The sequence below is a fragment of the Gallinula chloropus genome (assembly GCF_964237585.1).
Source record: "Gallinula chloropus genome assembly, chromosome: 28".
NCBI lineage: Eukaryota > Metazoa > Chordata > Aves > Gruiformes > Rallidae > Gallinula > Gallinula chloropus.
The window spans coordinates 5,124,378-5,148,460 of NC_140113.1; the positions used below are offsets into that span (position 1 = coordinate 5,124,378).

The 24,083-nt window shown below is 48.0% G+C and overlaps 1 protein-coding gene across 4 annotated transcripts in view; it reads left to right on the top strand.

The window, feature by feature from the left end:
- PTPRS (protein tyrosine phosphatase receptor type S) overlaps nt 1–24,083 on the top strand; it is a 132,876-nt gene that overhangs the window by 58,322 nt on the left and 50,471 nt on the right. For 3 of the 4 annotated variants that reach the window (XM_084276369.1, XM_084276370.1, XM_084276368.1), the window contains exons 1-2: nt 3,788–3,956; nt 13,898–14,008. In XM_084276369.1, coding sequence (XP_084132495.1) covers nt 3,803–3,956; nt 13,898–14,008 — 265 coding nt within the window. In that variant the 5' untranslated portion in view covers nt 3,788–3,802. Of the gene's footprint in view, nt 1–3,767; nt 3,957–13,897; nt 14,009–24,083 lie in introns of those variants that run through there. The other variant, XM_084276367.1, reaches the window with a different exon arrangement.

The window sequence follows — 24,083 nt, forward strand, 5'->3', positions numbered from 1 at the left end:
GACACAGCAGTGTAGGGAAGGCACTGTATCAGCTGCTGTGTTGCGGGGTCCAGCACGTGGATCTAAGGGTTTGTTGTCCATAAGCCTGCAGATTTTTAATGACATTGCTAGGCTGTTTTCCTAGGAAAAATTTCAGATCCAAATAAATAGGCTCAACAGACAGAGCACTTTACTGAGGCTCCTGGCGTGTACGAAACTGTCCTTGGCTGTGAGATAATGGTTAACTAAGACACGAGGCTGTACGTAGTGATGGAAAGAACTTGTTGATGTATCTTCACCAAGCCACAATTCCCCTTGGGGAGGAAGCAGCCCTAAGTGCTCATAAACAGAGGAGGAGTAAGTTTCAGGATCATGATTCTATTTGAAAGTGGTGTCACTCGAGCTGCTTCATCTCCATCTTCTTCGTTCTTCCACCCTGAAGCAAGGATACTTGGTTAGAGTCCACCAGCATCCGTGAGCTGGGCCACATATCTCAGGAAAGAGCGAGTAATTCCTCCTCCTCTTCCTCACTTTATCAGCATCCTTCATTGTGGCTTTCTGCTCTCAGTACGTAGTGCATCTGTACGTGCTTACACCCTCCTCCTCCTCTAAATTATTAAACAACTCTGCACACCCTGTGGGAAAAGAGCAGCAGCAGCAACACCCGCTTCCTCTTTTGTTACCGTCCTCGTTTCCAGCCCAGCTAATTACCTAAACGCAGAGCTGCCGCCTTCTAGAGTGACAAGGGGACAGTGAGCACCAGTGTGTGCCTCTGCTGAGGCTGGTGACCCTTGTTTTTCCTCTGTGGTGGGGTCTGTGTGTCAGCACATGTGCCCACGTTGGTATGAGGCACGTCCCCCAGCACAGAGCATGTCCTCTGGTCGGGTTTATTGTAAATGAATGCTGAAGACCCCTTTCCCTCTCCCTCTTCCTCTCCCTCCCTTCTCCCTCCATCCCTCCTCCTCTATTTTTTCTCCCCCTCCTTCATTCAGTGGCCTTGAGGTAATTCATTGAGGGGCCTTCCCACAATGTGTGTCTAAGGGAAGGTACCAACAAGGAGTTTGGGATGTTCTCTGGATACGGCAAGTGCGACGCATGAAGATATTTGCCTGCGTAAGCTGGTGTGATTTTCCACAGCAGGCAGCTGCCCAGATGTGCCCTTGAAGCATCTTCAGCGTGTGTCTTGGTTCTTTTGTTCTCACAGTTGCCTGGGCTGCTTTTAGAAAAAGGATTCACAGCCCAAATCATCGGGTTCTTCTGTTTCTTTGGGAACAGGTTTGGGCTGGTGTTGGGGGCTTGGTGGGCAGGGCATGTGTGTGCAGGTCCTGTGGGGATTGAGCTGAGGTTGTAATTGGGTTATTCCAGGGAATCCAGTTGTTAGGGGATGGAGGCACTTGCACTTCCCTGGCAGGAAGGAAATCGGAGCATTTGAATCAGTGCAAGATGTGATGTTCAGAGATGCTTCCTGCGCCGATCTGATCCTCAAATCTGATCACGCCTCTCGTCGCAGTTGTTTTAATTAAACTCAGAGGAATTCTGCACATTGTGCTGCAAGATTAACATTTTTGTTTAATTAGAAACACCCGGTAATAATAGTTGTACCAGGCCTCCCCCTCCACACACGCACGTGCTTACACACACACACACACACACACACACACACACGCTGCCAGCGAGAGGGCCCTTCTCTCTGCGGATTAATTGGTTCATGAAATGAAGGGGCCCGGGGTCTGAGCCAGGTGGAGCAGCATCGCCAGGGAGCGGGATAAAAGCAGTAATCAATAATGATGTCATCTGCAGCCAATGCGGCAGCAGCTCCGCGGCTCCTTCACAACACACCACCGCCTGGTTAAATAGGAGAAGGGAAGAGAAGACGTTAAAAGCCTGGATGAAAGCTGTGCAGAGGCAAAGCAATTCCCAGGACCCCTCTGTCCTGAGCTCGCTCTGGAGGGGATGGGGTTTTGCAGCACTCTGATCTGAGAGGGCACACGCAGAGCACAGGGCAGGGTCCTGCCATGCCCGGGCACAGCCTGGAGGACTGAGAACACCAAGGTTTCATTCAGTCCCTAGGTAAAGATGCTCATGTTCCTGTTTGGAATGCAGGATGCTGGTTTAGAGGTGCTTCCCGTGCACACGCCTTTATTCAGTACTAGGAGATCCTTATTACCAAGTGGTAGGTGGCTTTGTTTGTGGTCAGCTTCCTTTGATACACAGGAGAGGTGGGGTTAATACATTTCACTCTCCAGTGAGTCACAATAGATCCTTTATAACCATCCGACAATGGTCGGAGGAAGGAAACAATGCACATTTTTAAGCACACAATCGAGGCATTTAAACCCTTTTCTCCTCTGCAGTAGCTCAGTGCTGCTAATAACCGTATTAGAGGAGAGTTTCTTGGCCTCAGGTACCGGAGTCAAATCACAAACCTTTATGATTTCATACCCTTTAGAAGGTGAGCGTGAGGCACAGCAGCGTGGAATAGCTCTTTCCCAAATCCTGTGTGTTGGGAGCTCATGCAGAGCAGTCCTGGGATGTGGCAGTTCTGCTTTGCTCTTAGAGGAAAAGACACCCACCATAGCAAGGCCACTGGGGTTCTCCCTTGTTCCACCACCTCAGGGTCCAGCCGTACATAGTTTGGCTCCACTGCTGAGCTCTTGTTTTGTCTTTGTAGTTGTCAGGGATGTTTCCCAACCGAGGTAAGAGTTTCCAGCCCATCTCTGCTGCTGTTGGGAGATATCCCCTTGGTTTCGGGCAGGGGGAGGGCTGATTTTAAGGATCCCACCTTTTAAAGTCCTCTGTGTTGTTTCCTGAGGAAATTCCTCAACATCCCTCATTTGAAATGATGGAGAATCCACATAAAGTCTCACCTGGTTCCTGTGTCCCCCTCCCAGGCTGCCCTCCCCCAAAGACTGATTTTGGGGGGAGGGAGGGGAAAGGAAGGCATGTTCCTGAGCTCTATCACCCAGCATCAGACAGCTCTCATCCATACAAGATAGGAGGTCGTGACAAAGATTATGGGGGAAGCACTGGGGGTTTGTATTAGTTATAACAAATTAGTCAGCATGGGTTAGGATTGCCCTCATCACCCTCATTAGTGAAGGCAAAGGCAAGAAGGAGAGGAAGCGGGAAGCTCGGTTCAGCCTGTCTTCTAGGTGCTGGTGCCACGTCCCTCTTCTTCTAGGGCAGCAGCACTCAGAATTAATAAGTGTAAAAATCACACCCTGTCTGACAGCGCTCAGCTTATTGTTGTTCTGTGTGTCCCCTCCGGTAGCTGGGTGATATTTTCCTCTCCTTTCTCTCTCAGTTCCCAGTGCGTCTTTGATGGGTTTTTTCACGTAGTCGCTTTCATTATTCCTCGTGTGCTCTGGGGTCTGGAGGGGGAAGACGAATCACTCCATTCAGTTGGAGCTGTGTAGACTGTACTCCTTGGTGCAGGGGACTGCACACCTCAGTGTGAATCACCTGCTTGCCAGAGGGAGTCGGAACAAGACCTGGAGAAACTTGGAGCTGGCTGTTCCCATGCCCCAAAGGGTTTTAATAGATGGCATTTAAAGGTATAATCTTCTTGTGGGATATTAGAATGGTCCCACAAGATAGACGAGCTGGTAAATTTTACTACATAATGTGTTTTCACAAACCATCTATGGACTGTTTACTGTAGCCTTGTTTTAAATTGGGTTGCACGGAGTAACTGGGTGACAAGTCTGCCTGATGCTTCCATCGGCGAGGAGCTGCTTCAGCTGCCCTGGCTCGCGTCTAACTGCTCTTCCTTTGTTCTCTGTCACCAGAGGACCAGTTACCTCCTGGCTTCCCAAACATTGACATGGGGCCCCAGCTGAAGGTGGTGGAGCGGACACGAACGGCCACGATGCTGTGTGCAGCCAGTGGGAACCCAGACCCCGAGATCACTTGGTTTAAAGATTTCCTGCCTGTTGACCCCAGCGCGAGCAATGGGAGAATAAAACAACTGAGATCAGGTAAGGTCTGTGTGGGAGAGTGGAGGAGTTGAGGTCCGGATAGAGCTGTGAAGAGACTGCTCAGAGGTTTCGGAAGCAGAAGAGAGGACTGACAGACACACACCCCCAGTATGGATTGGGGCAGGAGCTTTTTTCTTTGGCTTTGGGACTCACGTTCTTACCCAAGGAGTGGTTGGAGAATTGTCCCCTCCAACCCATCCTCCTGGCCTTCCCTGCTGCCTTCTTGACATAAAGGCAATCAGAGCAGGGAAGCTGGGTTCCCATCCAGGAGGCACCACAGTTGGTTCATTGGATTCAGTGCTCTTGTGGCTCAGGAGAAACTGGGGACTGGATGGGGGGCTGCAGGTTTCTTCCTCACACCGAGAACTGGGTGAGGAAGAAGGAGAAACCGCTGCAGCTTTTTAGACCACACACAACCTGGTGCAGGGCTGCTCAGGCAGCCTCTTACTGTGGAAACATGGTCCTGTTGGTATAAACCCAGCCCCTCAAGGCTGGCACTGAAGAACAGCTCTTGCAGGATCTCTCTGGCATCAAGTCCCTGCAGTCGTTGCTGGAGAGCAGTTGTGAGCGTTCTGGAGTGACCCCTTGGTGCTCAGTGGCAGTGCCCATGGAGTGGATCTCCATGAACAGATGTACCCCAGCTCCACGGCTCTTGTCAGTTTTCCATCTTTCCCCATCTGCTTGTCCATCTGTCTCTTTTGTTTGTTTTGTGTTTGTGGTTTTGTGTGTGTGTCCATGTGACATCCCTGAATAGTCACCTTTCAGGAGCTGTTTTTATCCTTGTTAAATCTGTGTGTGTGTGTGTGCAGGGAGGGCACAGGTATATTTAGCTTTGAATCCTACTGATAAAGCGCTTCCATCTCTCAACTTAAAACCAAAACCCAACCCTGTTTTTTTCTCTGATAGCTGCAAATCTGAAACAAGCTTTGCAAGTTTTACCTATTGCCAAAAACTAACCCCAGAAAGAATCCTTCTCAGACCTTCAAATGCTGCTTGGACCGAGTGCTTTGACCCAGCCCCAGAGAGAACAGGTCTGTGTGGTTGGACTTACCAAGCACATGCATCACTTCAGCTACTCAGAACATCCCTTTGGCCAAGAGAGATGGAGCGTTTTCAAGACTCTCTTTTGGCAAAAGGATGGTGGTGGAGTAGGCAGGGGGAAAGCAGAGGCTTCAGTGGAGCAACTGGGGTTGCTGTGTTCATACTCTCCTTACAAGCCAGATGGGCAAGTGATAGGTGACCAAATGATAGCCAACCACTTTCTGAAGGAATCTGAGCCTGTGACACTGGACCTGGATATTGGAGAGCTGAACCACCTGGCTCTTCTCTTGCCTTGTTTGGCAGAAATTCTGTCTGAAGACTTTCAGTTCTGTTCTGGGCCACCAGTGGAAATGATTCGGTAGGGTTCCAGTTGAGTGTAGCTATTATATACCTGCATAAATGCATCCTTATGCAGCGTAGCTAACTCACAAGCAGATACTTAAACTGCTTTGTCGAATTAGAATGGATTGTTGAATCCCAGAAGAACAGATGAGATTGACCTCCCTGTTTTATTGTAACAGCTGAGGCAAATGCAAATAAAAAAAATCACTCAGCATAAATAATGAGAGGTAAACTAGAATTATATCATGCTCTGTGACCGTGATCTGAAGTGTGAGTAATGCACAGGCAGATTATTTTTAATACATTTATCATCTTGCTGGAATGCCTTTATACTCCTTAGCTGGGTTTGATCTGGTGTTTTCCTTAAAAAAGCCACCTGAGTGCTGCATTTTTATTCCAGTGAATGGGTTAGCCTCAGAGTGAACCCTTGGCCCTTCTGATAAATCGGAAGGTACCTGCTGAGAATTAATCTCATTTACAGCTGCTTTGAATTAGGAAGCTGGTGAAACCCTGAAGCATCCCTGTCATCCTTAGGGGTGGAAACCTGGTGGCTTGTGTGCAAGGGAGTGCAGATTCCTGGATGGTTGGGACCTGAGCTCCCCGCTTCCATCTGCTGTTATGGCCTTGGAAAACTGGGATGTTCTGTGATGGAAAGGGCCATGAAAGTGCAAAAACATTTTAACATCTTCCCTATGGTGTTAGTATTTTGGTCAGCACAAAGGAGTTGTTCTAAGACAAAGGCAGAGCAGATTTAAGTGGGTATTTGTAACCTGATGTGCGAAGCGATGCCTGTTAGAGCGCTGATGATGCGAGCGCTGCTAGAGTCAGAACTTAATTTAAGACATTTATCTTTCCACAAAGCAAACTTTGCTGCCAGAAGGGTGGCACTGGTGCACGTTAGGGCCTTGGATGCTTCAGGACACTGCTAATGAGCTTCAGTGTCTTTCACCCGCAGGTCATCAGCATGACTCTGGCTCAGCTTCTTGGGGATTAACGATTCCACCCAACTAACGGGTGTTTGACAAGCCCTCTGAACAGGAGTGCAGGGAGGAGGAGGGACCCTGGTCCTAAATCACAGCTCCATTGCTGTGCTTTGCACTAACAGACTTGGAATAGAAGGCAGCGACTGCTGTCTCTGAAGATTTGCTCCCCAGTGCTGACTGGGCCAGGGGTGGGCTGCAGGAGCAGGACAGGACGGTCACCCAGGAGATGAAAGTCCTGAGGACAGCATCTGTGCCTCTTTATAACTGAGGGTGTTCAGAACTGAATTTATATCAATGTATGAGTTAGAGGCAAACATGCAAATCAGCTCATTAAAAGGTACAAGTGAACTGTCATGCACAGAGCTCTGTGAAATTGGGGAGCCGTGTCCAGATTTGGTTCTCATTTATATTAAAAACCTGAATGTTTCACTGGCAGCGTAAATGGGCCTCTGAGACCACGGTCGTTATGTTCACATCATCCTGCAGGCCTGGCATTTCATGGGTCTTCAGTATAATGGAGAAACCAGTGATGCAGCGTTAACCACAGAGGGTTTTCTCTACCCCAGATTATTTCTACTCCTTTCCATCTCCTGATAAACTTTCCAAGCACTTGGAAATCTTTTAATGCTTGGGGGTGTGGACTGAATGACAAGCTGAGTTGTCTGTCAGGAGAAGTGGAGGATGCTCTGTTTGGGCTCCAGCTCCTTCAACCTCTGAACATCTCAGGGACCCCCTGGGTCTGAGAGCTGGCTGGTGTCAGTGGTGGCAGAGAAACGGGTATTTCTGCCTAGCTGGGCTGCAGGCGGTCTGGGGATGCTTAAGGAGAAGGCAGTGTCCTCTGCTCAGCCGTGCCACCTAGGGGGCTAACAGGAGCCAGCCTGCAGCCGCCTTACATCATAGTAACACGAAAACCTTTTGTGTCTTGTGTGTTGTCTTCTCTTTGCTAATAACTGACTATAACAAACTTAATATTTTTTCTTTTTTTTTTCCTTTTCACTTTTTTTAACGTTCAGAGACCTTTGGTAAGTTTGTTCAATTTAAACCCCCCCCCAAAAAAATCCAACCAAAAAACCCCCCAAACCTGCTAATGTCCAGATCTGTAACCCTTGCCCTTGAAACTAATTCCTTCTTAACAGCTTCTTGAGAGGCATGCTCTGCATTTCTTCTACTAACTCTTCCAGTAGGGATATTCTGCCCTCTTAACGAATTTCTGCAGGGGTATTGCAGGCTACGAAAAGAATAATAATCATCCTAATTAATTTCTCTGTATAAAGAGATAACAGCTAAATATGAACCTCCTAATATTGGATAGAGTTTTTTTTATGTGTGTGTGTGTAACTTAGCAACAGTTGTCCTGGAATTCCCCAATTCCACAATAGCTTGTACCCTGGAACTGTGATAATTGTGTTCACACCTGCGGGAGGTCTCGGAGTTTCACATCTAACAGGGTTATTGGCGTTTCCAGAAGGGAGAGGTGGGGGTGCTGTGGCGGTTTCAAATTGAAGCTGTAAATCACAGGTCATCGGCAGAGGAAAAACTCCCCCCTTTTCCCTTTCCTTTTCCCTTTTTTCCCTTTTCCCTTTCCTTTTCCCCTTTTTCCCTTTTTTCCCTTTTCCCTTTTCTTTTCCCTTTTTTTCCCTTTTCCCTTTTCTTTTCCCTTCTCTTCCCTTTTCCCTTTTCTTTTCCCTTCTTTTCCCTTTTCCCTTTTCCCTTTCCTTTCCCTTTTCCCTTCCCTTTTTTCTCTTTCCTTTCCCTTCCCTTTTCCCTTCCCTTTTCCCTTTCCCTTCCCTTTTCCCTTTTCCCTTTCCTTTCCCTCTTCCCTTTCCTTTCCCTTTTCCCTTTCCCTTCCCTTTTCCCTTTCCCTTCCCTTTTCCCTTTCCCTTCCCTTTTCCCTTTCCCTTTCCCTTCCCTTTTCCCTTTCCCTTCCCTTTTCCCTTTCCCTTCCCTTTTCCCTTTCCCTTCCCTTTTCCCTTTCCCTTCCCTTTTCCCTTTCCCTTCCCTTTTCCCTTTCCCTTCCCTTTTCCCTTTCCCTTCCCTTTTCCCTTTCCCTTCCCTTTTCCCTTTCCCTTCCCTTTTCCCTTTCCCTTCCCAGCTCATCTCTGTCCCTTGAGAAGGCAGGAGGCTGTTCTCAGAACTCAACGTCACATTCCCTGTGTGTGCCAAGTCCCCCTTTGTTATCAGAGATGGAGCACTGCAGCTGTCAGCCAGGATCCGGCGCTTTAAAACTGCGGAAGCCCCTTGATGATTGCTTGCTTGTTGAGAATAGAAAGCTCTCTCCAGCCCTGGGGAGAGGAGCAGGGCACACATGTGCTCACACGTGGCCCGACAGAAGGTGGGGATGTGTTTTCTGTCATTACCATGGCGATGGTGACTTTCCTCCTCTCCCTGTTTTTCAAGGCTTGGAGAATCCGTAGGCGGCTTGCTTGTGTGGGAAGCCAGAGGAAGGGATGGTGGAAGAGCAGATCCTGTCCTCTGCCACAGAGTGGGGGACACCTGCACGTGGTGTTCTGCCTGGCACCATCTTGGTCCTGTATAATCCAGTCCTCTAAGCTTCTGCCTCTGCTGCTGAACGCTGGGCTGGCCATCTGGGCTCACACAGCCTCAAAATTTGCCCTAAATTGGTAGATTTCTAGATCCCAGGAGGCTGTGGAAGGCAGTATGAATAGTTCACATGTGGCACCTCGAAACTCAGGAAGTCAGCATCCAGTGTGAGGTGTTCTGTCTTTAGTTCTCCTGCAGAGCTGGTGCCCATGTTCTGCCCTGGATGGTGGTTGGCCTCATGCCTCTGCTCAGACAGGGTTAGGACACCAGGCAAGCCAGCTGTGGAACACAGGTTGCCTCCCACCACCACCACCCCATCCCAAATCTGACAGGACCTGTTGGACTTCTTCAGAATAATGAATTTATTTCGGATCCTCTTCCAGCTCCATCCTGCTGCCTCTGTATTGAACCTGAAGCTGGTTAGATGTGAAACTCCAACAGTGAAAATCTACCATCTGTGTCCCTGCCCCTGGTCAAGCTACTGCTCTTTCCTTGCAAGCCCCACGATCCTATTTGGATTCAAATTCTGGCTCCTCCAACCTGTTCGGGGCATCTTGCAAAATAAGGTTTTGCTCCTCACCTCTGTCCCCCACGTGCCATTGTTAGAATTGCAAAGACCAAGGTGGCATTGCTGGGCTCACCGTGCTCTCCACGAGCTGCTGACAGCCTATTTCCAGGGGCAGCGCTGACTCTAAGTGAGGGAACAGGGAATCACAAACCTACAATGGCACAAGAAGGTAACGGCTGCTGCTGTGTCTGTGCTTCCATAGCTCGAACTTCCAGCGTGCTTCTCCTGTCAATGAGAATGAACCTTTGCAGGAAACTGCCAGGCTTAGCCAAGGCCAAAGAAGCTTTAGAGAGCGGTGGGGGACGTTGGGGTCCCTTCCCCTCCTGTACCCTCTTCCCATTAGCCTTGTTCCACATTTGTGCCACAGATGGCAGATTTTCACTCCAGTTTTGAGACAGAAGGATGTGTCAGAGGCTGTTTTTATTTCCACTCAACTGAACTCTAACCCTTTGCTGCTTTCTCTCTCTCTCTTGCTTTTTAAAACCTTCCTGCCATCTCCTGTGTGGAGACCTGCCCAAGTACACGCTCCCCCCCACCTCTTTCTTTCAAGCGCTGTCTGTCCAACCTGTGTCCTGATAGCTAACCAGCCTGCTTTATTAACTAGTTCCTAACCCTAACTAGATGCTAACTCTTCTCTAGCAAACGACCTAACCTCTTAACGAGAAGCTGAGTATAACTAGAATCTAATACCCTAACACTGTAATACCTCGCTTCCCTCGTCTCCTTTGAAAAATAAAGGTGAACTGTCATCAGTATCTCTATATTTTTACCTTCTATCCTGAAAATGGAGGATTGAACCGCAGCACAAGAAGGAGGAGCAGGGCTGAAGGCTGAGGAGGGAAGGGGGTTTCTGGTGGTTAAGGCAGAAGATTGGCATGTTGGAGGCTTTGCTCCGGCTCTTGCCTCTGCCACAGACTTCCCTCTGTGACCTTGGGCAAGTTGCTTCTCCTCTACCCCTGTTTCCCCACCTGTAAAGTGGGGTGATGATTCTCTCTGTGGGGAGAGGAGCGGGCCTAAGGCTGATAGTTCTCATGGGAGGTGCTGCCTGACGGTGTTGGTACCGTCAGGAGGGGCTCTTGTGTTTCTCCGTAGTCAGAGGCGATACTTGTCATTGCGGAATCTGCCCTGTTCTCAGGATTGGGGTAAAAACCCACCAGCCAACCAACCCCCCTTCTTTGATAAGCTGTGTGACAACTGTGAATGCCACAGTGAGCAAAAGGACCTGCCATGTTTTCAAAGGAAGATGGTTACAACCTCAGGAGGTCACATGGGGGGGACAGGGATGCTACCCCTGACCAGCCACGGTATCACTCCCTCTCATCCCTGAGACATACCAAGGCAGAAGACTTAACAATAGGCACTAGGGACAGCTGGAGGGGTGTGAAATAAAACTAGCCTCAGGGAGATGCAGTCAACAGAGAAGTGTAGCAGGGCTCCTCTCTCCATGCCCCCCCTCCTGCGCTGGCAGTAGGGAAGCTTCCTGAGGCAGCCCCTTCCTTCATGCAGAGCCTCTGGCTTCACTCTGTACCCAGAGCCACTGGAGGAGAGCTGAAGGTCCTGATAAGGACATGCATTGAGTTACTCACACGTCTCTGCCAGGAGCTTGAAGTGTGCTGGCAAAGGTGGGGTGAAACATGCAGCTCCTAATGCGATGTGAGGTACCTGGATGTTCCTTCCCTGTCCGGGCTGACGTGGCCATAATGCCGACCCTTCTTCCCAGGAGTGGTGCCAATAAATGCAGGTTCATCATGTGTTCTGCAAGTAGCAAACAGTGGTGTTAGCTGAGAGCTTGAAGACTTCCATTGCCTTCTGAGCAACAAAACAGAGCCACTTGTAACACTTTTTGGTCCAAGTGCCATGGAGACTCCATCACCAGCCCCCTGAATTGGATGGCTTTGAAAAGGGCATCCCCACCTCAAGTACCCCGACCCCTCTTCAGTCTGTCCCTGCAATTTAAGATGAGGTAGAGCAGGAAGTTTCCTACTGGGAACTGTCTTCCTTGACTCAGGTCCTTTTCCCACGGGCAGTTCAGGTGTTTTGGGGTTTTACAGTCTTTTCACTGATTTTCTTTGTTTCCTTTGCAGAAGGTACACCGATCCGAGGTAAGACACCCCAACTCACTCACTCACCCACCCACTCTCCAAACACTTCTCTCCACTCAGATCCTGTTTCATTGACCTGTGCTCAGTACAGATTCCTGTTGTTGTTGTTGTTGTTATGTTTTCTTGTCCTGCTTCACCTCTGAATATTTCTTTTTTTATACCTGTCTTTATTTTCTCTGTGGTTATAATGTCCTTTTTGGTTTGCTGGGTGCACTTGGAAATACCAATAGCTTTATTCTAATAACATCTCAGACTGTGCTGCCTCAGATTTATGGCAGAGTTTTAAGAGCTAATCTCTCCAGGACTGTAAAGGACTGAAGTTTATCTTGAGCCTTAAATGCAATCAAAGCTTGGTCAATACTTGGGACCTTCTCCTGAGCCACCAGTGGTGGGTGAAGGTTTTCCAGTCCCTCACTCAGTTCTCAGCACACTCAGTGTACTGGTTTGTTTGGCTTCAGAGATTTCTTCCCCCTGACTCTCTTACCCTTAGGTTCCTCTAGGGAAGATACCCATGGTAAGTAGCTTCTGCACTGTCTTTCTAATGGAACCAGAGAGTGGTTACACCTCAAGCTGTCAATGAAATTCAGCAGCAGTTGGGTGTGCATCTCTTGGAAGACGCTGCTTTGGTTTTATCTACACCATCAAAACTTTGCAACCCATAGTTCTCTGCTGGTAAAAGCCACAGGAGGTGCTATAGGTGAGATTTGCTTTTTCACACCTCAGCTCGATTGGCTCCTGACAAGTGCTGAAAACTCATTGACCTCTCTACAGTCTAATTTCCACCGCTGCATCCACCAGCAAGGCTGGGGTGGTTTAAGATGAGAGGGGTGAGTCCTCCCTCCCCTGGCAGAGCTCGTGGGTCTGTTCCTGCGCCGCAGTGGGGCTTCACCTCCTCTGGGGTGTGCTCAGACAAGCGATGCTCATGAGCCACGCAAAGAATTGGTCTGGAACCAGTGGAAGGAACCCACACACTTGTCCAAAAGAGCAGAAATACCTTGGAAAACTCGTTGATTCAGTACGAAGTACGCTCAGCTGGTGTCTCAGTGTGAAGCTCCAGTCTGTTTGCTTTCTAACTCCTGTTATGCTGAAATACCCACAGGTTCTTTTGAGATGAATTTAGTTTGGTTTAGTGGCTTGGGCCAGGGGGGGGTTGGGGTTTTTTCTTGGTTTTGTTTTTTAATTCTACCCGTTCTGCCTTTGAGAGCTACCAGACACAGTGGATGCTGGCGGGAGTCGCGCTCTCACACCCCATCCCTGTCATAAATATTCTCACAGCCTCACATCTTCCCACACAGCATCCTTTTTCACCCATGCACAGGCAGAGGAACATGAGCTCCGTGTTCTCCTCATGTGAACACGTTGGGTTTTTTCCTTCCCGAAGAGACACCGATATCATTTGCACTTTTCTCCCTTCAGATTTTATCACTATCGTTACGCTGAGCTGGAATTGTTTGCTTTTCATATTTAGGGCTTTTTTTTATTCTGGAGTTAAAAATCTTAACCACATGTGAGCTCTGGCCATATCTGTAGTATAATCATGTACTCCTAATACATAAAACATTTGCTAGCCCGTTGAATTATTTATGTAGTATGTATTTTAACTGGAGTTTTGAGGGGATGAAGCCTTCTGAGGTAAACGAGGCGATTTCCTTCTGCATATCTCTGCATGTTTGCTTACAGGAGTGTTTAGTGTGGGCTCTGGGTAGGTTCTTAGAGGCTGCAGTGATGTGCAGGTTTAAGAAAAGCCTTAATCCTTTTTTTTGGCCCAGTTGGTGTAAACCACACAGCGATGTAGAAGTTCCAAGGCTGTGTTGACAAGGTATTCCTTCAGCAGTACACACCATGAGTACGGTGCTTTGCACACTGACTTTTAGCTCCTGCTGGCTTCCTCTGAGCCAGGTATTCACACACAAACCAAAAGCAGCAGTCATAAAAATGCTCCAGGGATCCTAGGCAGTGATGGGAATGAAGGCTCTTGCTTCTCTGGTCACCACTTTGGATTGAGCAAGGGGAAAGTCTGCTGCTCCCTGATGGATTCCCGGCGGTTGCGGTGATAACGGTTACTGAAGTTGATATTTAGGAGTTTTGGTGCAGCTTATGTGGGGGGCTGTTAAATTTTCTCTCTCCCTGTTGTGTATGTGTGCAGCCGTGATGCTGAGATGTTAGCTCATCTCAGGTGAGGGCTCGGTACTTCCAGAGCCCCTCGCCCAAGCCCCTCCCCGGGGAGCATCCCGGTGTGCGTTAGTCCAAGGGGAGGAGAAAGCAAAGCGTTGATGTATTGCTCTATCTTAAAAAAACCAACCCCAAACCAAACAAAAATGGTGATGATGGTGTCTTTGCTGCGGTCTTCTTCTCTCCTCCCAGGTGGCCTGCAGATTGAAAGCAGCGAGGAGACAGACCAGGGGAAGTACGAATGCGTCGCCAGCAACAGCGCCGGAGTGCGCTACTCCTCCCCTGCTAACCTTTACGTGAGAGGTAGGGAGCGCATCGGCTCACACTGCTGGCAGCTGTCGCCCTCCCCGTGGCCTTCCTTTGTCCCCAGCTCTTGGGTTCCACCCTGTCCCTGAGTGCAGGGGAAGCACTGCTGTTAATCGGTTGGATCCGTACAGTGCTGAGCTTGCAGGGGGAATCCTGGTGCACCCCGACTTCCTCACTAGTGGCTCCAGCTGCCGTGCCCGAGTTTCCGAGCAGCAGGACGTGGCTGTGTCACCCACAGTGAAATCCACATGTGACCCAAACTAGAATGTGCCTGAGAATGTGCCAGCATCAGCCCACAGAGCCCAGATGCCAATGAGCAGCTTTGGCTGCTGAGGCCGTGATCCCCTTTTCTCCCAAGGGATCCCTGCTCTCTGGGAGCGGGAAGGTTCTGGTTTTGCTGGGGTGGGTGTGAGAGGAGGGGAGGACCCTCTCAGCCCCCTCTGCTGAGCTCTCTGTCCCCTGGGTTTCACCATGTTGCACGAGGAGGGTGCATTCTCACTCCCCCACCCCAAGTCCCAGCTGGTTTTCCCTTTTCCAGTGGTAATTTGTCACTGGTTCCGTGGGGGTGAATGCTGGCTGTGGGCACAGGCTCACAGAAAGCTGGAGGTGGCCAGCAGACATCACCACAGATTCCTTCCCCCATGTAGCAGAACAGATGACAGGGGAGTTGGCTTCTGCTTGATGCCCCCTGGATGTTCTCCCACCCTGAGAACAGCCTTTCTGCTTTCTTCGTTACCTTATTTTAATCTCTCTGACCTGTAATCTTTTTGTGCGTAGCTTTGGTTTAATATCTTTCCACAGCAAACCCCTTTTGCTAATGAGAGAGCAGGGCTGGTCCTTCTCACTTTTTTTTCAAAAAAAAAAAAGAGAAAAAAAAGAAAAATACCATTGGGAGGAAAAAAGGAAAGTTACATCCCAGCAAACTGTTCCCATTTCCATCCCATCGACAGAGGAAGCGCCTCCCACCTACACTCACGTTACCTCTGCAGTCAGCTGCAGAGCCATGCTCCTGTGTGCACTCCTTTCTCTTCTCTCTTTCTCTCTCTCTCGTGTCTCACGCTCACTAAATCACATGCACATGGAGAGAAGGCTTTTCATAATTTAATGTTTCCAAGCTAAATTCTAAAATAGCCTTTTGTGGCCAGCTGGAAAATTGCTTTGGAGATTTGCCCTGCTGCCTGGGCCCTGACATTCTTTATTTTTTTGGGAATGTAAATCTGGATCTGATACCAACTCAGGGCTGGATCCTTCGTGGACAGCTCAGCTGGAACGTTTTGGGGTCTCTAAAAGAAAAAAAACAAAACAAAAAGCACAACAAAAATAAAACAAACCAGCAAAAAATGTGGGGATTTTTCCTTATTCTTTTTATTTATAAATTTCCTCTATCTTTCTGGCCACTCAGAAACTACCCAGGAGACAGAGGTTGTAACCAGGGAGTTGCCTTGTCTCCTCACCTGGCCCCGAGCCGGCTCCAGGCCTCAAGCCGGCTCTAGGCCGCTAGCCGGCTCCAGGCCGCTAGCCAGCTCCAGGCCTCTAGCCCTCTTTCTAGCCCGAGTTAGCCCGTGTGTACCTGAGGCCTGCCTGCAAAACAAAGCCGAGAGAGCGCAGAAAACGCCGTGTGAGCGAGCTGGGCCTGTGGTTTGGGTGGTTTTTCATGCTGTTTAATTCCTTGTTTCTTGTGTGTTAATATCGTGGAAAGGTAACGAACTTCTGAACTGGATTTTGCTTCGGTGGGGAGGGAAAGTTCATTTTTCTTCCCATTTTGGTTTTTATTTTATTATTATTATTATTATTTTGGTTTGCTTTGTTTTCAAAGAGTCTTGAACACTCTTGTGTTTCCGATTGACTTGTTTCTCCCATAACACGCTTGTCTCTATAGAGCACCTGGGATAGGAGGTGTAAGTTCTTAACCTTGCAAGGAAATGTTTTGCTTTTGCTTTTTGCTTTTCTTTTCTCCTTCTAATGATTTCTTTTTTCCTTATTCGGTTCCCTTGTGGAGTTAGTGCAGTAGGGCTGGGTGTGGGGTGGGGGGGGCTGGTTGGGAGCATTGGTTTTTGGGGGGGAGCGGATTTCCAGCTTGGGGATCTCCTTTGGTGTTGGGTCTCCTCTGCCTGGTTCCGGATTCCGCTCCCCCCCTTCTCTAAAGAACAGATGGACCCAAAGACGTGAGATAACTCCTTGAAGGGGGGTCAGCACCTCTCGTGGGTGCTGATTTTGGAAACATGGATCGCTCCCACTCCGAACTCTGTACAGAGCTTGGTTGGTCTTAAAAGGTACCTAGCTGGATGGGAGGGGGCTCGTTAGGAAGGCAGGAAAGAGGGTCGTTACTACCTTCTTTTTATTATTTTTTTTTCCTTTCTTTTTTATTTTGGTTAAGAGAAAAAAAAAGATCGATCAATTTGCAGCTGACAGCCTTGAGAAGGCCTTTTTTTACTCTCTCTGTGTTTCCCCTATTTTTCTCTTCTCCTCATGTCATTGTGTTCCGCATCAAACCCCCTTAACATCCCTCAGAGCTACGAGAAGGTTGGTGTGGTTTTTTTCTTTTTTACTTTCTTTACCCACATTTTTACATTCTTAAGAGAAATTATAAAAAAAAAAAAATTAAAAATTAAAAAAAAAAACAATAAAAAAGAGAAAAAGCAAGAAATCTTTAAGATGAGTGAGACCCGCCCGTTCCCGGGTCTCGCCGAGATGAGTTGAGTTGCATTGTGGGCCTCTCTATGCATCCTTTGGTAATGTTGCTGAGTTCTTGCACTTTTTTGTCGTCATGGTTACCTTGCCGTTTGGACATTGGGCCTGATGCATGATAGGAGAATGTAACAATCTTCTTTGCATGCCACTTTTTAAATTAATTATGAATTATTTTTTCTATATATAAATATGTCTAGTTTGGTTTGATTTATTATTATTTAAATTTCTTTTTTACAATTCTGGTTTCTTTGAAGTGGATTTACTCTTACTTTTTAAAAAAAGACTTTTTGTTCCTTTGGGTTTTTTGCTTTCTCTTGAGTTCCCGTTTCAGTTTTGATTGGTTATGCTGTGCTGTAGTTTAATCCAAACGCATTGTGAGAAGCCAGTGTTCCTGCCCACCCGGTGGTAACTGAACTCCTCGATCCCTCCAGGAGGAAAGGAGTCACACAGCTCTAACGCCTGTCCGTGGAAGCCCTGCTATTTGGGATCAGCCTTTGTTTTATGGGGAGGGAGGGATCTGGGAAGTGGAAAAAATGGAGAGAAGCCAGGGTGTCACTCCAAGAGTTAGAACAGACCCTGGGTCATATTATTACTTATTTCTTGGAGGTGTGGCTCTTGTTCCACATCCTGCACCCAAAGAAAAACCCTGATCCCTGCTCTGAAGGGCTCCCCCAGCAATCCAGGACTCACTCACTGGTAACTGGCCATTTACCTCCAGCAATTCCTAAGACGATGCAACCGGGAGCTAATCTGCCACCAGCCTGGGATGGGTCAAGGCAGCAGAAAGCTTCCTGCTCTGTTACCAAATCCCTCATGGTTCATCTTCCCCTTTAGCACCCATATGTGTGTGGAGAGACCCGTTTTCAGGCAGTGCCTCATCTCTGCAGCAGAACCTGGCAGATTCCCTTGTAGGAGGGTGATGCCTCGTCCTTGCAGTGTCAGAACTGAAGGGCAGCCAGCCAGCCACCTTCTGCAGAGGAGTAGCTGGGTCTCATGGCTCTGCCTCTCCCTGTTTACCCTCTTCCTTTCCCTAACATCAAACCATTACTGCCTGGCTACAGGCCCCTTTGAAAACCAGCCAAGTCCAGGGAAGGTAGAGCCCTCCTTTCTAAGGGGAGCGTGGAGAGAGGGATTCGGCAGCAGTAGGCACCAGAGGAGGCTGCTGGGCACCTCTGTCAGCTGCATCAACCGCAAAGAGCAACAAGAAATCCAGCAAGTTCCATTCCAGCTCCAAATGCCTCTTTTTCCCTCTTCTCACCTCCCTATTTATCCCCGTAAAGCTCCTGTTGCCTCCCACGTGCGCATCCCAAGCCGGGGAGACGCGTGGGATTGGGAACAGGCAGGGTTTTTGCAGTGGTAGGTGTGTACCAGTGAGGCTTGGTGCATTTGCCCTTTGCAGAATCAAATGCCCTTCCTCTCCCTTTAAGCGTTTCCCCCTGCCCATCAGTCCTCACTACTCAATAACCTACCAAAGGAGTGGCTTTCCTAGCGTACAGGTATTAAAGCTGTGTGATTTTTGAGAAATCCAGTGCAGTATTGACACAGTATCTGTCTCTCTCTTTTCTCTATCTCTCTCTTTCTCTCTGTCTGTCTTTCTCTTTTTTCTTAAAATGCTGAGATTTCAGTGCTCGGACCCTCAGTGCTGGTATTCTCCCCTTCCCCTTTCAAGTCTCCCCCCTTCCCCTTAGATACGAGGGTACCACCCCGAAATGCTGCACTGTTGATAATGTCTTTCTGAAGCGGCCAGCTGGGTCTCTTCTAATGTTGATGCCAAAAGATACCCCCCAGCCCCTGTTTCTCTATTTAAAGAAAAAGAAAAAAAGACTTGTTCTATTTTAAAAGAGCAAGAGAGAAGGAATAGCATTTGAAATGAGGTGTTCCCATCCCACCTCCCTCCTGCCTGGGACTAAAAGGTGATAATCACTACTAATTACAGGAGTTTTTCCTTCATGAATAGGAGTTTGAGTTGCAGGATTTAGGTGCAATTAAAAAGGGATTTATACACCATTGTTTTTTATTTGTTTATTTTATCTTTTTCTAAAGTATTTCTAACATGTCTAAACTGCACTGCTGCTGCTAGAATCTCTTGTGATCTGAGAAGGTTTTAAGATTAAATTCTTCCTTAAGTGCCAATAAAAATGATGATAATTATAATAATAATAATACTAATAATACCACCAATAAACTAAAGCTAAATTGGATGTAGGCACAATAAGCTGCAATGACACCTGGCAAGGAAATAGAGATTTGATACCTGGCTAAAATAGCCCTTATGGTTTGCTAGAAGTTATGAGCATGGTCTGGAAATTATTGATTAAGGGTTTGCCTCGTGTATTATTATAGATCAGATCATGCCGTGGTCCAAAATACCAAAGTGCAGCTAAGAGTTTCCAGGGTCAAAGGCAGAAGTATCTTGATGGAGACCCACAAAAGCAGGTCAGAAGTAGGTGAGATGAGCTCTGCCACCAGTCTGGGATGTGTGAAGGTTCCTGGTTGAAGCCAGCTGTCCAGATTTCAACTGTGAGAAGAAAGACAGTTCTAGCAGGCAAGTCAGCACGCTGACTTGGATGCTGATTTTGATGGGAGCTGTACAACTCTTTGAGAATCTCACTGGATGCTTCTCTGCATCCCCAGGGACACAGATACAATTGTAGCGACCTGGCCTGTAGCGATTGCAGGAAAGGATGGACTCGAAGGCCTGTGTATCACCACCCCCTTGCTGGGGGTGGTGAGCTTCTACTTGCATGGGGAGGCTGGGTTTAGAGCCTGAAGCTCTCTCAGCTACTCAGGAAGCGAGTGTTTGTGCCCATGCAGGGCACTGCATGGCCTCCTTTCAGCTAGGGAAACGTTTTGGGCCCTCTTTAAGAAGCTTTGAGTCTGCCCCGAAAGGGCTGCGAGCCTTACCCTGCTTTGGTGGGTGAATCCAGGTGATTCCTACCTGATGGCTTTCTTCTCCAAGCATCAATAAGTTGATACATGCCAGGTCCAGGCTGTGCCCTAGAGAGGGCAGCTCTCTGCTTGTCCAGGATGTACAGCCCCTCTTTCACCTCCTAGAAACGGAGTCCTTCGTAGCGCTCCCTTCGTTCTTAAAGCCTCAGCCTTCTGCCTCTGGCTCTGTTCAGCTGCTTGGCTCAGATCGAGCAACTGTGTGTAAGGACTGAGCATCTCCACACGCTCTTCCTTGTAACAAAGGGAAAGGAGGAATGAGCAGAGCTGTGTGGGCTGCTCTGAGCACGCAGAGCTCCTGCTCATGGTACAGGACAAATTGTCATGGTTGGAACTTCCCAGAATTACCAATTTTCCCCTATTTCACGCAGTGCTGCCCTGTCAGGAGTTACAAAAGGGAGCCGGTTGTGATGCCGTGGGGATAATCCTTCCCCCCTCCTCCTACTCTGCTCCTGCTTCTTGTTGCTCTGCTCTTTTCAAGGGAGTTTTAAATGGTTCAGGGGGTGTTTAGAACCAGCACGGTGCGTTTGCTGTGCCTGCTCAGGCTTCGGCTCTTCTGCCATGGGAGTCAAGCCACAAATAAAGCATTTAGTCACCCCGAATCGGGTTCAGCAGCCCAGGGTCCTGCTGGGAATGTTTCCAATAGTTTTCCAGGAAAAAACCCACCAAGAGTCTGCAAATGAAAACAGGCCAGAGCTAAACAGCAAAACTAGTTGAAATCAGGTAAAATAAAACCCCATAGAAAGCGTAGAATCTGTGTGCCCAGGGCCTCTAGAAATAAACCTTCAATGTATGTTAAAACGGGACTGATTTCACAAATAATTTAGCCCATAACCTGCTCCTGGGTTAAATTTGGCTCATGGAATTTGGCCATCGAACCAGAGCTGCTGGTTGCTCGGCCCATCCCTCAGTAGATGAGTGGAATGGTTGCTAAGCTCTTGGCTTTCAATGCCATTTCGAGGTTAGAACGAAATCATTTCACAATCGCTGATGTTTTAAAATGCAGGAATTTTAGAGTAGCACCAATAAATCCTCTAACAGCAAAGGAGGGAGGCAGAACAGAACCACTGCTGGGTCGTACAGCAGCCCCTGTAGTGCCATTTTCTGGGCTCTGGAATTTAGGGAAGGGTGAGCTCAGCGCTGGGTTAGCACTTGCCGTGGGTAGGGGAGCGCCCTGTCCGTGGTTGGGGTGTCCTCAGCTCTGAAATTCTAGTTTAAAACCAAACAAAGCAAACAAACCCAATTTTCACTGTGTTTCTGCAGAAGGATTTCTCAAGGGTATCAGGAAATGGGAATGGATACAAAAAGCCACCCCCCCAAAAAAGACCAACCAACACACCAAAAACCAAAAACCCTCCAAAATGTCTCTATATATATCTGTATATATCTGTATATCTCTCTATAGAGGGCACTTTGCAGGAACACTGTGCTGTACTGATCTCGAAATCTCTGCCTGCCTGTGTCTCTTACACCTTTTGCATCGCTGTTCTCTTTGTTTTAGGGGAAAAAAACATTAGATTACACCTTGTCAAATTAAAATAACAACAAAATAAAACGGTGAAGTCTGTGTTTAACGCTACAGAAAAACAATTGGGTTCAGATTATCCTGTAAAAAGCAAGAGAAAAGACCAAAAAGAAAAAATCACCAAATCTTGGAGAGATTTTGGCCAGCCCATCACTCGATTAATGGGGAATTTTTAATGATGATTGGGAAGGTGATGGATTTCCTCCAGACCAAAGCTGAGCGTTGGTCTCATTCTTTATTTATCTCCCTATTTACTTATTTATTTTTCCTTACTGTGAAGGAAATTAGGAAGGAGATGGGGGTGAGGAGGGGAAATATCTCGTCCTCTGGAGGGACGGAGGTCGGAAATCCAGACCCGAGCAGCGTCTCGCCCCAGTGGAATGAATTGGACTGGGAGAGAGAGAAGGGACGGAGAGCACGGGGCAGGGACGGACCACCTTTTGGGAGGGGAGGACAGGTGTAATCTAAGCTTCACTAATAACGTAGAGGCTGCACATTATTTTGGCACCCTTTCCCCTACCCCCTCCTCATTTTGGAGCAAGACGGAATGACTCCTGTCTCACCAAAATGGCCAATAATGTCCGCCTTCTCACCTCATTTGGAGCAGCAGCTTGCTGAGTGTCAAAATGTTTAATACCATTTGGTTTTGTTTGGTGCTTTCAACCAGTCACTTCACTTTCTTTTTCTTTCCTTTTTGGATTCAGTTCTTCTTGGAGATATATTAAAAAAAAAAAAAAATCTGTTTTATCTTTTAGTTGGTTTCATGTGAATCGGGGTTTGAAGTGATGGGTTCTTGTCTACTTCGTTCTCCTTTCCCCACCTCGCTCCTCCTCCAACATTTTTCTCCCTGAGCTAATCTGGAAGGGGCTTATAAAAGTGGAACCGGTGGGTTTCCTCATCACAAACCGGTTGCTTGGTCCTCAGATTTCTCTCACTAGCAGCGTCCTGGGAACACATTTTAAGGATGGATTCTGGTGTTGCAAAAGTCAACCCTGGATCTCCCAGTGTCTCTTCCGATCAGGTCTGTAAAATCCATCCCTTTCAAAAACGTCTTCTCGCCTTGTGGACCCCAGCTCTGTTTTGAACTGAGTGGTGGTGGTGGGGAACAGTAGCAATGTTGATTGGTACCTTCTCATTGGAAAGAATCAACGCACCAAAAATGCCACTCACACAACACAAACTGGGTTACCCTCTGCATCCGTGAGCAGCAACAAAACCAATTGGCTTTAAGTCTGCGGATCTGTTCAGTTTGGGAGGAAAAAGCTCTGCTAGCCCAAAAGTGGGATGCAGATTTGCCTGTGTGAAGCCCTTCTCTGACAGGCCACGTTAAACAGACTCCTAACTAACTGTACCTAGAAAATCGTTGGGTGCCTAAGGTGTGGCTTCTCTGCATCAAACTAATAACCACTTTTACCACAAATGTCCAGCTCCTGTTCTAAAAACCTAATTCTACCTGTACCAAGCTGTATCCTCGTTTGAAAAAAGCTCCTGAGAGTTTTTTGGCCATTGAAAAAGAAAATGTGTGTTTGTGTGTGCCTGCTTGTGTGTGTCTATGGGGAGATGTTGCACATGCACATGGAGCATGCACGTCTGTGTACGCATGCAAGGTTGGCGTTGTAAAACAGGTCTGACAAAGCTGTCTTGGAAACCAAACATCCCTGAAACTGAGGGAGGGTGCTTCTTGCAACCAGAAATTGGTGAAAGTCCTAGATAAGAGGCTATAAGGTAGCACCCTGACTGTCCCATCCCAATTTTTGCTTTCCAGAGAGAGCAGTTCTTCCGCTCTCTCCAGCCCTCCGAATGCGTTGGTGAGCGAAGTGGAAGGAATCTCTTCACCACCCTTTTTTTACACATAAAATTTCGCTCTTTCCAGCTGCTGTGTGTGAAACCCAGCTGGAGCCAGAGCTCAAATTGTTCTTGATTCAATCGCTAGCTGCGCTCGAAGCTTTCTTCCCACCACCGCTCTCCTCCTCCTCCTAGGCCCTGACCTAAACACTGACCCAGAGATTCTCAGCTTGACAAATCTCGTGTCAGCAGCCGACTCAGAGTGGTTATAGCAATTAAACCAAACAGCAGCTCCATGGTTTGTGGTATCCAGAGATGAGCCCTACAAGTATTTCCCGTTACAGTCAGTGCGGTTGTCGCAGGCCGCAGCCGTAGCGGGGATGTATCTAGGGACTCTGAGGGCTCTGGCATTGAACATTGGACTTGCTGTCACATCCTAGACCAGTGTGTGGATGTTTGTATATTTGTGCACACCCAGGAAGGAGTGTGTAGCTTTTTTTAAACCAGGATGCACAACGGGAGCTCTGATGGTCTCGCATCGGCCTGCCCCAACCCTAAGGCCAAGTCTCCCTTCTCACGCCACGCACATTGTTTTGGGGTGGTGTCTGGGTGCATCCCAGTGTCTGACAAATGCCATTAAAACAGCCAAAACAGTAAGGCTACCCCCCCAAGCCCCCACGGAGCTGGCCTGAAGCCCTGGGAGCTGTGAGGAGGGTGGGGAGGATCGCTTTGCAGTTGGTCACCAGCGTGCTCTGCACGGCTCCGGCTCCGTGGCCCTGAGCTTGTGTTTTGTGAGTGGATCTTCCCTGCCCAAACCCACACAGACAGCAGCGTCTGTTCCCTTCAGACTCCGATTCTCAGCGCTCCACCGTACATCCAATGATGCTTTTCAGTTGGTAGATTCTGGTTTGTTCTGCCTTTATTGTTTTTTTTCTTTTCTTTCTTTTTTTTCCCCTCTTTTTTTTTTTCCTTTCCCTTTCCTTTCTCTTTCAGTTCAGTTTTATTTCTTTGTGATTAGCCTCGGTTTGAATTAATTGTCTTGTTCTGTTTCCATGACAACTCAGTGTTTGCATCCCACCTGCCGTTGTTTGTTGCTGTTGATGCTGTTTGCTGACCGGATCTTGT